This window comes from Pseudophryne corroboree, chromosome 1 (genome assembly GCF_028390025.1).
Source record: "Pseudophryne corroboree isolate aPseCor3 chromosome 1, aPseCor3.hap2, whole genome shotgun sequence".
Classification (NCBI taxonomy): Eukaryota; Metazoa; Chordata; class Amphibia; order Anura; family Myobatrachidae; genus Pseudophryne; species Pseudophryne corroboree.
Genome location: NC_086444.1, coordinates 820,714,453 through 820,728,386, shown reverse-complemented (window position 1 = coordinate 820,728,386; position 13,934 = coordinate 820,714,453). Strand labels below are relative to the sequence as shown.

Here is a 13,934-nt window from a genome sequence, read left to right as displayed (position 1 = left end):
TCACTAACAGGGGTTCAGATGGCAGTCTGGAGGGGTAGTCTTCAGTATGCCGACTGTCGGGATCCCGGCGCACAGTATACCGGCGCCGGAAACCTGACAGCCGACTTACCGACACTTTTTCTCCCTCGTGGGGGTCCACGACCCCCCTGGAGGGAGAATAAAATAGCATTGCGCGCTACCGTGCCCGCAGCATGGCGAGCACAGCGAGCCCGCAAGGGGCTCATTTGCACTCGCCTTGCTGTCGGTATGCCGGCGGTCGGGCTCCCGGCGCCGGTATGGTGGTCGCCTGGAGCCCGGCCGCCGGCATACCATACTACACCCATCTGGAGTGTTGGGGGTGACGTGTAGACAATATCAAAGTACAGTAAGGGTGTGTCAATGTGAAATTCACTGAAGATGGCCACATAAACGGTACAATAGCCCTTGTTTGAAAATAGATTACTCGCGGTGCCAGTTCTGAGCTAATGATGATAATGACAGCTGCTGACCATGTCTGTTTATACAAATATTGTCATATCTAATAGCAGTAGTACAGTGTACTAATTTGTTTGTGAAGGAGAAGGCTGATTAAATGTTTATTAGTGAAGACTCATTTGATTTGTATATTACTGTATATGCTCCATGTCACTTGAGTATTTATTATCTACACTTTCTAGCCCTTTACTGTAATGTGTATGAATTTTGTACTGTGTTTTGAGGATCTTTTGTGCTCTCAGTGAAGCCACTCCCCCCGTTGCTTGCTGAGAATTGTAGTTCTAAAACAGCTAATGGGAGATACTGTAAGTTTACATAAACTTTTTCCAGCACATTAGAGCTCTCTACTTATATGCAGTGATAATAACAAAGATTTTCTGTCACCACTTATCACAACAATAGAAAATCAGTTATAGCCACAGTATAGTAAAGTTTGCAAAGTCAGCTGATTGATAGTTCCCTGGCGATGGCGTCTGGCTTCGGTAGGAGCCCATTTACTGCTTCTCCGGACAGTTTTCAGTGCCTTTGTGCACTGCGTGACCTGGGTTTGCTGTTTCAAACATACACAATGAACTGCAAGCCAGACTAAAAATATATCTTTTCAAAATAGAAATAGCAGAACGAAAATAGCAGCCATGATAAACGTACTGTCACAGTCCTTCTTAAATAGACTTCCCCATGATTTTAGTATCTCCAGCAGTGTGTACCACCGGCATTAGCTAGCGGTTACCCTTTAGTAAGGGAGAAATCCTAAATTATTTTCATTTTTATCAATCTTTAATAAATAAGGGTCTGTGGCCTGCCCGGGTGTAATATGATTGGCCGGCTGCCGGTATGCTGAGCGCCGGGATCCTGTTCCGTAATGCTGTCAGCGTGGCGAGCGCAAAAGAGCCCCTTGCGGGCTCGCTGCACTCGCCACACTACGCTCACCATGTTGCGGGCACTATGCGCACCATGCTATTTATTCTCCCTCCAGGGGTGTCGTGGACACCCCAAGAGGGAAAATAGTTGTCGGTATCCCAGCGGTCAGGATTACTGAGCGCCGGGATCTCGACATCCGGTATATCGAGTGCCACCCTCCTGTCCTATGTATGTAAAGACAATACATTTTGTGTTATGATGATCTCAGTGCATTTTGTTATTACAGATGAATAATGAAACAGTGCAATACATTCTGAATTTGTTTGAACGATACGTTGAAGATGGCTTAAGGTTTGTAACCAGAAAATGCACTCAAGCCATTTCTCAAGTGGATATCAGTAAAGTAACTACACTGTGCTGTCTGCTTGAATCCCTGCTGCTCGGGAAAGGAGGACCAGACTTAAAAATGGTACACGTGCACAGTATATAAAATATAGATAGCGGGATACAAAAACGTTTTTTTAAATTAACATTCAGGTTTGGTAATATAACTAAAAAAATGTGTTTCAAATATCATACATTTGTTCTAAGTAAGTAATAAACCTAGAGACTGCTATGGTACCTGGCAGTACAGGATGGGATTAGATATATCTTAAAGTGTACATTTAATATGGCTTCTTAACAGATGTATCCAGGCATTTAAATGGCTTGAAAAATAATTAGGAAAATAGAACTATGGTGCAGATGTATTAAGCCTGGAGAAATGATAAAACAGTGATAAAGAAGTGATAAGTGGAAGGTGATAACGCACCAGCCAATCATTACAGTTTGAAAAATGATCCTATGTTGCCCCTATATTGTATTTATTTCAAGCTAAAGTGCCTGATTGCTTCTAATGCTACATTGTTTTGTCCTATTGGATACTAAGCTCCAAGTCCCTTCTTTTCACAGCATCTATTTAGTTAATTGACAACGGTTTTTCTCAACAAACCTAATTATTTTTAAAAGCCAATGTGAGATACAAAGGGATACAGTTTTAGGAAGACTCGTTTATTAACAGGAAGAGAAGAGAATAATAAGATTTTATTACCAAATGTTTATTATCCTCAGGATCAATCAAGACTAAATAGCCTCGTCTGTCAGACTTTCGTCTTCTGCTATGTCTGGTCATTGGGGGGAAATCTCACAGAAAATCATTGGGATGCTTTTGATACATTTGTCAGGCAGCAATTTGAAGATAATCCTGAAGCCAAGGTAAGTGATGATTTGTCCTTTAAAAGCATGTTTTATATGTAGAATTTGCTAATTCTGATGTCTTTCTATGTAAAAATAAGATTGAAGTACTTTTTCAACTACATCATGTATGGTAAGAAAGGTGTGATTGAGTACTAATGGGGGAATTAAATTAGCCGCTGTAATTTACAGCTGGTTAATTGATTCTCCAGAGCTATTCAATTGTCCCCGAAGTCAATCTGTAGGTTGCACTTAATTGGGGATATTTTTTCGTGACCTGAGCAGGTTCTAAAAAAATCATCTTGTTAAATAACCTGTCTTCGCAAACCGCAGCATTGTTAGCACGTAGTTGTAGGAACTTACCCTGAGTTCTACGTGTTGACACCCCAAAAACAGATTACCGGTATTTAATGGGCAAAAACCCGAGATGTAATTGAATAGCCTGAAGCTAAAAATCATGAAAAAAAGGTCAAGGCTGGCCCCATTTTTCACCCCCTGTTAAATTATCAGGGCTAATTGAATTCCACCATAAAAAGCTTTACACTTGCCCAGTGATATCTTATGGAAAAATATATTGTCCTGCATAAAATAGTCTGTACGCACATTGGAATCGTAATATAAATACACGTAATTTAGGAAAAATTGGAGTTTTATTTTAAATGTTGCATGAACACTTATTTCTCTAACTCTACTACCAGCCACATTCTAGTAGCACACTGACGTAGAATGGTACTGTAGTGCACTAGCCTTTTTTCCTCTTGCTGTATAAATTGATGGGTAGTAAATTATGTTAGCGTTTTCAGTAAAGAATTCAAATGACAAATGGTGGATGCAGGGATTGCCATAAAGCAATTAATTCAGTTCATTACACTTTGATGGAAACACATGGCACGTCATGTGCTGCTTTTTGGTATGAACAGGAAATCCTGTGATGTCACAGAACTTCCCTCAGCAGTGGGCATCCAAAATAAGCAGTCTCAGAGTAACTTATAGCGCTATTATTATTACCAGTTATTTATACAGCGCACACATATTCCGCAGCGCTGTACAGAGAGACTATTTGCCAATTCATATCAGGCCCTGCCCCAGTGGAGCTTACAATCTATATTCCCTATCACATGTACACACAGACACATTCACGCTAGGGTTAATTTTTGTTGGGAGCCAATCAACCTACCAGTATATTTTTGGATTGTGGGAGGAAACTAGAGTACCCCGGAGGAAACCCACGCAAGTACGGGGAGAATATACAAACTCCACACAGTTAGGACCATGGTGGGAATCGAACCAATGACCTCAGTGCTGTGAGGCAGTAATGCTAATCATTACACCATCCGCGCTATAAGATCTATATAGGTTGGCTTTATTAGAAACAAGTTTATTAGATCCAATTAACAATGAGTTATATATGCTGCCAAATAGGGACATCGAACAAATAATTCATGGGGTTTTGCACAAGGGCAAGAAGACTGTTTTGTCTGTCTGGGCATGCTTCAAATATCATATAGTGTGGTGGTGAGGATAAGTAAAATTACTGTGTTAAAACTTAACTTTTATTATTATACACTTAAGAAATCAAGACAACCAGAAAACCTGCAAAGGTAAGAGGTTATTAAATTGGTTACTCAAAAAAGTTCCTTTCTGTTATAAATCTTATCACGTGTAAAGTACTTTATTTCTGTATATGTTTCACCTAATTAATGTGTTGTGTAGGCCGAAGGAACAAGTTTGGAGTAGGAAAGATCAAATGTGACATTGATCAGAGCGAATATTTTTACTGTCCTGCTCTCTTATCCATTAAATCAAAATGTAATATAATACGATCACAACTTAGGAGAACAGAAGCCAGGCCGTATTTCTCCAAACACCCACAACATCTAGTTCATTGGATGATTAAACCTAAATTAAATATATTGACCAATTCGGTCTTTAAGCAAATAAAAGTGCATATGCGATGTAGCACCAGTTTAAAAAGGGTATATCCGGGTATATAGTAGTAGAGAAGGATAGTGGAAGCCAATAGTGGAGACCAGTCACTTCTGCTTTTGCTCATCTGTCGCCATCGTATGAGCAATGAGAGAGTGTATGCACCCAAATATCTGGTATTGAGGTAAGTAAAGTACACTTCTGCTCTCCAAGGTAAGTATAGTAGTTCAGCTGTTTCGTAGTACTACAGGAACCGGTCTCTGGGTCGACAAGACTTAGGTCAACAGTGTCTAGGTCGACCACTATTGGTTGACAGTAAGTAGATCGACATGGTTTCTAGGTCGACAGGGACTCTAGGTCAACATGTACTAGGTCGACATGACAAAAGGTGGACATGAGTTTTTCACATTTTTTTTCATTTTTTTTACTTTTTCATACTTTACGATCCATGTAGACTACAATTAGGAATGGTAACCTGCCCGAAGCATGCGAGGGGACACGGTGCACTAATTGGGGTTCCCCATGACTCTACCAAGAAAACGACACCAAAAAAATGTAAAAAACTCATGTCGACGTTTTTCATGTCGACCTAGTACACATCGACATAGTCTCCCTGTCGACCTAGAAACCATGTCGACCTACTTACTGTCGACCAATAGTGGTCGACCTAGACACTGTCAATCTAAGTCTATTATATCTAACATATCACACCCAGTACTACAGTACTTGGTATTCCCAGAATGTCCCCCTTTCCAGGTACTGACCAAGCCCAACACTGCTTGGCTTCCAAGATCAGATGAGATCGGGCATCTCCAGTGTGGTATGACTGTAGATGGTGGATAAGCGTCACTACTCTACGCCTAGGATTTTCCTATTATTGGATGACAGAGTGTATGAAAATTATGTAGGTGACAGAGTATAAGTAAGATATGATATAACAAAAATAATAATAATAATAATAATAATAATAATAATAATAGAAAAAAAATTAAGTGGGAAGAAAGAGAAATGTTGCACTTCTGCTGTCCAAATGGGATCCGGTCTCTAGGTCGACAGTAACTAGGTCGACACTATTTAGGTCGACCACTATTGGTCGACAGGGTCTCTAGGTCAACATGTTCTAGGTCGACAGGTCAAAAGGTCGACATGATTTTTTTCATGATTTTTTCTTTTTTGAACCTTTTCATACTTAACGATCCACGCGGACTACGATTGGGAACGGTAACCTGTTAACCTAAAGACCCTGTCAACCTAGTTACTGTCGACCAATAGTGGTCGACCTAGACACTGTCGACCTAGTTACTATCTCTCTTCCATACCACACCCGTCCAAATAGGGGCCTCTGTTACTTATAGCAGCATTGCAGAGTGCAGCCCCAAGTATGGATGAGAGAGTGTCATGGAAAGGAATTTAGGTTAAGAAATTTTCGTTAAGAATTTTCTGGGGGACGCTTCCTATCACAATAATGAATAATAACTCCAATATACTTGATCACATATGCTTGTGAGAAAAAACAAGAATACAGACTTGTCGTCTCACCAGGGTATCTAACACAATTGCAGCTAACCGATATTAACCAGCAATTGGTAGTATGTCAGAATTCAACCGCAGGATTTGCAGACACCAGTGAGTAAAAGAACCAATGGTTTACCTGAAGTAAGAAGGAGTCAATTCAGGGAGACTGGTAAATAGTCACATACAATGTTTCAGTGTCTCTGTCATGATAATGTATGGTGAATTAATACATTTCAATAGATCACATATGCTTATGAAAACACATGTACACAGTCTTGCCATCTCACCAATGTGTCTAATACAAATGCAGCTGACAGATATTAGCCAGCAGTTAGCAATATGTCAGAATTAAACTTCAAGATTTGTAAACAACGGTGAGTAAAAACACCAATGGCTTGCCTGAAGTAACAAGACATTAATTCAGGGAGGCTGGAAAATAGTTACATCCAGTGTTTCAATACAGGTTGAGTATTCATATCCAAATATTCCGAAATACGGAATATTCCGAAATACAGAATTTTTTGAGTGAGAGTGAGATAGTGAATCCTTTGTTTTCTGATGGCTCAATGTACACAAACTTTGTTTAATACACAAAGTTATTAAAAATATTGTATTTTAAGACCTTCAGGCTGTGTGTGTATAAGGTGTATATGAAACATAAATGAATTGCGTGAATGTACACACACTTTGTTTAATGCAAAAAGTTACAAAACATATTGCCTAAAATGACCTTCAGGCTGTGCGTATACAGTGTATATGAAACGTAAATGCATTCTGTGCTTAGGTCCCATCGCCATGATATCTCTTTATGGTATGCAGTTATTCCAAAATACGGAAAAATCCGATATCCAAACTACTTCTGGTCCCAAGCATTTTGGATAAGGGATACTCAACACAAAAAGATGTTTATTCCAATATACTACCAAAATGCTAACTTCATCTCTCCTTGATAAAATAGTATAACACTGACCTTGTTAAACTAAAATAAATATATATTTCAGCCAAAATGATTGATAATGAAGGGGTGAAATTGTAAAACAATAAGAACATTAATGATACTTTGCAAATCATTTACAAACAATATATACAGGCAATAGGAGGCCTATTCATTAAGCTCGACATGCCTGTTACACATATGGAAACACCAGCCTATTCATTATTAGGGACCCAATGTGGCTTCTGCGTACTCAACAGACTGCAAAAACTCAAAGTTTTCAGAGTTTGCCTGTGGGAACAGACACCATCCTCAAGACGAACATGGCTTTAGTCCCCAGATCCTTGCTGCTTTCTGCTTTCACCTCATCATTTAGCAGCAAAAGTGATAAGAACCTCCGAAAAGCAACTTCCCCGCAACCAGAGCGATATTGGATTGCTTTGGTAGTTTAGTATCCACCCTTGCAAATCGTGGTGAGTTGGATACTAAATAAGCGCCATGAGTCCTGTTGGAGAAAGAGCGCTGTTTAAATAAAATTATTATTATTATTATAAATTACAATGATTAGGCCCCTAAAACACATTTTCTGTGCTCAGAAAAGCCACTGTATTCCACATCAGTTTATTATTTTTAGAATCTATATTGCCTCTCAGTCTTATTGCTTGAAGACATTGGCCCTGGTGGTATGTTGTGTGTTTTCACACAGCACATGCTCTGGAACAAATGCAAGTACTGGCGACTTAGAGCCTTATGCATTTATAGTGCATCTAATTTTTGACTTTAAAGGCGTAACTGGGTTCTCATGTAGACAAAGTTCACAGAAGAGCACGTTGACGGAACTGTGCACAACGCGCGGTTGGATATAAGAATAAATAGGCCTGTTTCCAGACATATAATTTGCATCAACTACAGACTGGTGCAATTGCACAAAGATGCTGACAATGAGTATCACACCAAGCGTATAGATAGGGGGCTGGTGCACCCCCAAGATGATAACAGCTTCGCATATGGGCAGAGATACACTACATTTCCATAAAGCAACAGGCCCATTGTGTTTTTCTGTCATGCTATTCTTATGTTATTACTAGTCATATAATAATGGATAACCAAAAGACAATATCATTCTTATATATTTCCCCCCAGCTCCCTACCTCTGGTGACCTATGGAGTGTTTATATGGATTATGACACCAAACGACTGGATCCCTGGGAGAGAATAATCCCCTCTTTCAAGTACAGCAGCAATGTGCCATTTTTTGAAATGCTAGTTCCTACAACTGACACCGTGCGCTATGGCTATCTAATGGAAAAGCTGCTAGCTGTACGGCACTCAGTGCTATTTACTGGTATCACAGGGGTTGGCAAGGTGAGCGACTTTGGAAACATTTGGGGTAAATGTATTACTGTACTGTTTAAGTAAGAGTTTCTACATTTCATTTATTTAGACAATGATTTAAATTAAATGAGTTTACAACCTAAAATAAAAATTTGCCCCCTCAATAATACAATTCAAACCATGTTCAAGTATGTGGGACATTAAATTAGTTTAACCTGCAGCTTATAGTGCTGAATTCTCCAGACTCCATTCAGGGGCAGATTTTTGGGTGAGGCTGCCTCTAGGCACAACAGTAACGGCTGCCCCTCCCCTGCTTATTTTTATTATTTCTATTGATTCGTTATAAGCCCTCATTTGAGGATCGCTAATTTAATAATAAAGAAAAGTCATTAACTATGATTTTTTTTTTTTAATTATGTATACATATTTACTAAGTAGGACAGCTTACAGGGGCAGTCTGTGCGTGTCCTACACATTTACACTCCATTCAAGATGGTATATGGTACAGTACAGTGGAAATATTTAGCAGTTACTGGCACTTTTTAGACTGACAGTAAGCATCCAAGTGCCGCCCTGAAACAGGTGCTGCCCCTAGACACGTGCCTCACATATCTAATGGGAAATTCACCACTACCGCCATTGAAATGTGAAAAAATTGCAAAGATCCACCTGAGTTTTGCAGGATTATAGGGGTCTAAGGCAGAGGCGTTACAAGGGTGGTGCTGGTCGCAACCGGGTATCACCCTTACATGGGGTGACACAAAAAATCTGGTTTCTCTGCAGTCACAGGAGCCGGGTGCTGCAGTGTGACATTATTCTGCAGCGCCTGGCTCCTATACCTGAGGAGTTGCCGGCAGTGCAGCCAGAATCTCCGAGGCAGCCCAGCACCCCCGGAGATGCTGGCAGGCCCCCAGAATTATATAACCGGGGGGTACTTCCCCAGAGGCCATTCCCCTATAAAAAAAAACACCCTCAAGTGTTTTGATTCAGATTCGGTTTCCTGACCGGTTTAAAAATCGTTGATAAAAATAGCCAATTTAAAAAAACTAATTTTGAATCGCAGGAAGATTTGAACCGGGATTTGGATCAGAGCCACTCTGGGGATCCAGAACAGGTTTTGTTTCAGTTTGTATCCACAAAATTCAACTGAATTCGGATTTCTGGAGAACCGAATCGTGCATCTGTAACGCAAATAGGGTTTTCAAAGCCACACACCCTATATGTAGGTATATTGGCTGCACCAAGTGTCACTAACCCCGATGCCGCCCCTAGTGAAGGAGGTTTAGTACTACCATACTAAGTACAACAGTACCTGGTAGTTTTTAAGTCGACCGTAAAATTGCTTTCCTGATAGAGTAATATTCTTTGAAATTAATTATATCACCTGACTCCTGTCCTTTGCCAGGATGGTAACTGTGTAGAAGAAATCAGGTCACCACAGACAAAACTATTGTGCCAATAGCTACTCCACTGAGATTTTCTATTTAATTGGCAGATCCTATGATGGCAATAGAAGTCAGCAGTGTGCAATGGAGGTTAGACCACATGGAAGATAATTTAATCAGTGATCAGTTTATTAATTAGTTACAATCAGGCGCATAATAACACATGGTTAATGAAAAATTGCAGCAGGTACAGGATGCAATATCTCCCGGTGCAGTCAGGAGCCTGTGGGGTTAATGCTATTTGTGCAGTATGCAACTATGGCCCTCATTCCGAGTTGTTCGCTCGGTATTTTTCATCGCATCGCAGTGAAAATCCGCGTAGTACGCATGCGCAATGTTCGCACTGCGACTGCGCCAAGTAACTTTACTATGATGAAAGTATTTTTACTCACGGCTTTTTCTTCGCTCCGGCGATCGTAATGTGATTGACAGGAAATGGGTGTTACTGGGCGGAAACACGGCGTTTCAGGGGCGTGTGGCTGAAAACGCTACCGTTTCCGGAAAAAACGCAGGAGTGGCCGGGGAAACGGTGGGAGTGCCTGGGCGAACGCTGGGTGTGTTTGTGACGTCAACCAGGAACGACAAGCACTGAAATGATCGCACAGGCAGAGTAAGTCTGGAGCTACTCTGAAACTGCTAAGTAGTTAGTAATCGCAATATTGCGAATACATCGGTCGCAATTTTAAGAAGCTAAGATTCACTCCCAGTAGGCGGCGGCTTAGCGTGTGTAACTCTGCTAAAATCGCCTTGCGACCGATCAACTCGGAATGAGGGCCTATGTGCACACACATACACAGTGGTGGCAGCAAGGTGTATATAATATATATCAGTGATGACACAGTGATATAATGTTGGGTCTCTACAGTGTATATCTCCATTAATATGCTGTCTAATACAAAAAAAAGACATTGTATAATACCTACAATACATCTTAGGCAATAAACAATTATTTAATCTCAGTATTATGTTAAGACAGCTTAAACAACTGGCACACGTTTGCAAAGTGTGTTGTAGATATAAACTATATAAACTCCCGAGTTGACCCTATACTGCTAGTAAAAAAACCCTGTAGAACCATTTCCTCTTCCATCTGGTACAGTATATGACTGTACATAGAAACCAATGATTGTTTACAATACGTCTAGCTAAGAGAAGGAAAGATGTCGTAGAACAAGTTTGGATAGACCACCAGCCACATCAAGAGAATGCTTCTCAACTTCACATTTTTGCAGCTATCTCTGTTGAAGTAATGGATGAGAAAAGTGTTTCTTAAAATATCAATTCATAATTGATGAGAGGATTGTTAAAATATCAGTTAATTAATTTACCATAGATAATTCCGAGGCACAGGAATATGCTGGAGCTATATAAATACAATTTAAATTCTTCTGTGCGGTAGGGATCAGGGGCCGGATGTATCAACGCCCGAGTTAAGCAGCTGTGCAGGATGGCGGCCAAACTCTGAGGGCTCTTTAAAGGGCACTCACATACAGTACAAGGCATGTTTTGCTTTGTAAGTGATTGCCCCTTTAAAAAAATGTCCGAGTTTAGCTACCATCCCGCACGGCACCTGAACTCGGGCGTCATTACATGTGGCCCCATTTCTGGAGGGTCAGTATCACATAGATCACAATAAGGTTCACTGCTTTTGCAATGATACTCAAGCATCCATAGAAATTTACTGTCAATCTATACAGTGATCTATTTGAAATTACTATTAGTTATTTCATACCTGCCAAAGTACCACCAAGTATTGCTACATTTTGGGGAGCTATACTGGTATCCCTAAAGAGCACACAACCCTAATGGGTCCTCCCTACTTCTGCACTGAAATCGGTTGGGCCATGATTACGTATTTGCTGTGAATCAAGAGGGGAGTCCCATAAAGACGCCAACTATAAACTATCTATGTTCACATAGGTAGACAGTAAGCACTCAGGAGTAGGGCCCTCTCTACCCCATCTCTCTGATCTGCACCTCTTGCATTAGTCTAGCATATTGTTCTGTTCTCATTCGGGGGGCCTCCAAATGTACTGGTAGAGTAGTTAAGTATGGCTAAGAGAAGCCATGCCTTGTAAACCCCACCCACCTTTGGCATTGCATTGCAGATATTTATAATACAGGTTGAGTATCCCATATCCAAATATTCTGAAACACGGAATATTCCGAAATATGGAATTTTTGGAGTGAGACTGAGATAGTGAAACCTTTGTTTTCTGATGGCTCAATGTCCTCAAACCTTGTTTAATACACAAAATAATAAAAAATATTGTATTAAATGACCTTCAGGCTGTGTGTATAAGGTGTATATGAAACATAAATGAATTGTGTGAATGTAGACACACTTTGCTTAATGCACAAAGTTATTAAAAATATTGGCAAAAATGACCTTCAGGCTGTGTGTATAAGGTGTATATGTAACATAAATGCATTCTGTGCTTAGACTTGGGTCCCATCACCATGATATCTCATTATGGTATGCAATTATTCCAAAATACGGAAAAATCCCATATCCAAAATACCTCTGGTCCCAAGCATTTTGGATATGGGATACTCAACCTGTAATACTTATTTTATACTGTAGGGTGTTATGGTTATTTAATGAAATTGGGTACTTTACTCACCAGTTAGGTTTAACAATTCAAGTCTCACCACCTTATTTTTATTTTAAATTTGTTTTGTGACTTCAGTCTGTTGTAGCTCGAGGATTGCTGAACAGAATACAAGAAGAAGCAGGATACGTACCTGTCTATCTAAACTTCTCGGCCCAGACTTCCTCTGCTCGGACACAGGAAATCATTGAGTCAAAGCTGGAAAAGAAGAGAAAAACCATTCTTGGTAACTTAATTTTACCTAAAGAAAAAAAGCTACTAAATCTTATTTAAAAAAAATAAAAAAATTACTGTTATATACTTTTACTAAATTTTGCGTTAATAATATTTTTATTGAATTAGAAAGTAGATTAGTCATATGGTAAATTCTATACACAAAATCAGCAATACATATTGACTCTTGAAAGTGTAGATCAGAATGGCGGCACAAAGTAATGTGATTGAATTTGTTTTACAGTAACTTTATTTTTGCCTGTATGCACTTAAGGAAACTAACTCAGTTCCACCATACCTGTTATATACTATATATAACATGACTAGACTACAAGAAATTATGCATATACATTATTTGGACACTGGATGGCACTATAGGGCAAGCTTTACTTACAGTTTTAGACCGACACACCTGCATTAAAGACAAACAGAATTGTATGCTATATTTATAATTAGCCTCTCTCCGGAACATCTTCAGTTATTCATTTTAAATAAAGTTGTGTATGTAAAGTAAATGTAATATAAACTAGTGAATTAATTTCACTCATCTGTAGACCTTGTGGATTGTGCAATGGTTGAAAACCTCAAAAAGCAGCTGTTTTATCCTGCAGACCAATAAAGTCTACTAAATACATCATATAATCCAGAGGATATCAGGTGACAGCATACCTCCCAACATGACCCTCTTCAGGAGGGACACAATGCTCTGCTTCTGGACTTTCCTCTTCCTGCATGATTGCCGGCACCTGTGTTGAACAGGTTAATGGATAGGAAAGGGTGATGACAATCATAAATTAAGAGGGAAGTCCAGGAGCAGAGCATTCTGTCCCTCCTGGAGAGGGTCATGTTGGGAGGTATGTAAAACCACACTAGGCAAAATACTGTATAGTAGGACTGAAAGGAGTATACAAGCAGTACAGCTTTGCCTACTAAGCATATTATAAAAGGACTGGTTTAGTCTCAGTGGAGTGCCTAGTTTGCTGTCTGCATGAGTTTATAAGTAATCCATCTCGTTGTAACTCACACACAGGTGCTCCTGGCAACAAAAGAGTAATCATATTTGTGGATGATTTAAATATGCCAAAACTAGATCGATATGGTTCTCAACCCCCCATTGAATTACTACGCCAGTATCAAGATTTTAAAGGGTTTTATGACAGAGAAAAGTTGTATTGGAAAGAAATCCAGGTATTTTATAAAATGTTTTAGACATTTATTTTTTAGAATTTGTAAAGTGGTACAAATGTATGTGAAGAATATGCCATTTCACAATACTGGGCGCGATTTAGAGTAGCATAGAAGTCCATTTGTGGATGGAACTATGGAGGTTATTCAGAGCAAACCAAAAAAGTTAGCAATTGGGCAAAACCATGTTGCACTGCAGGG

General features: G+C 39.7%; 1 protein-coding gene and 1 pseudogene across 1 annotated transcript in view; one reads left to right on the top strand and one right to left on the bottom strand.

The window, feature by feature from the left end:
- DNAH6 (dynein axonemal heavy chain 6) overlaps positions 1–13,934 on the top strand; it is a 679,574-nt gene that overhangs the window by 299,727 nt on the left and 365,913 nt on the right. Inside the window, exons 36-40 of the mRNA XM_063919567.1 lie at positions 1,622–1,804; positions 2,446–2,589; positions 8,087–8,308; positions 12,414–12,561; positions 13,579–13,736. Coding sequence (XP_063775637.1) covers positions 1,622–1,804; positions 2,446–2,589; positions 8,087–8,308; positions 12,414–12,561; positions 13,579–13,736 — 855 coding nt within the window. The remainder of the gene's footprint in view (positions 1–1,621; positions 1,805–2,445; positions 2,590–8,086; positions 8,309–12,413; positions 12,562–13,578; positions 13,737–13,934) is intronic.
- LOC134941648 (5S ribosomal RNA) lies at positions 5,209–5,328 on the bottom strand (annotated as a pseudogene).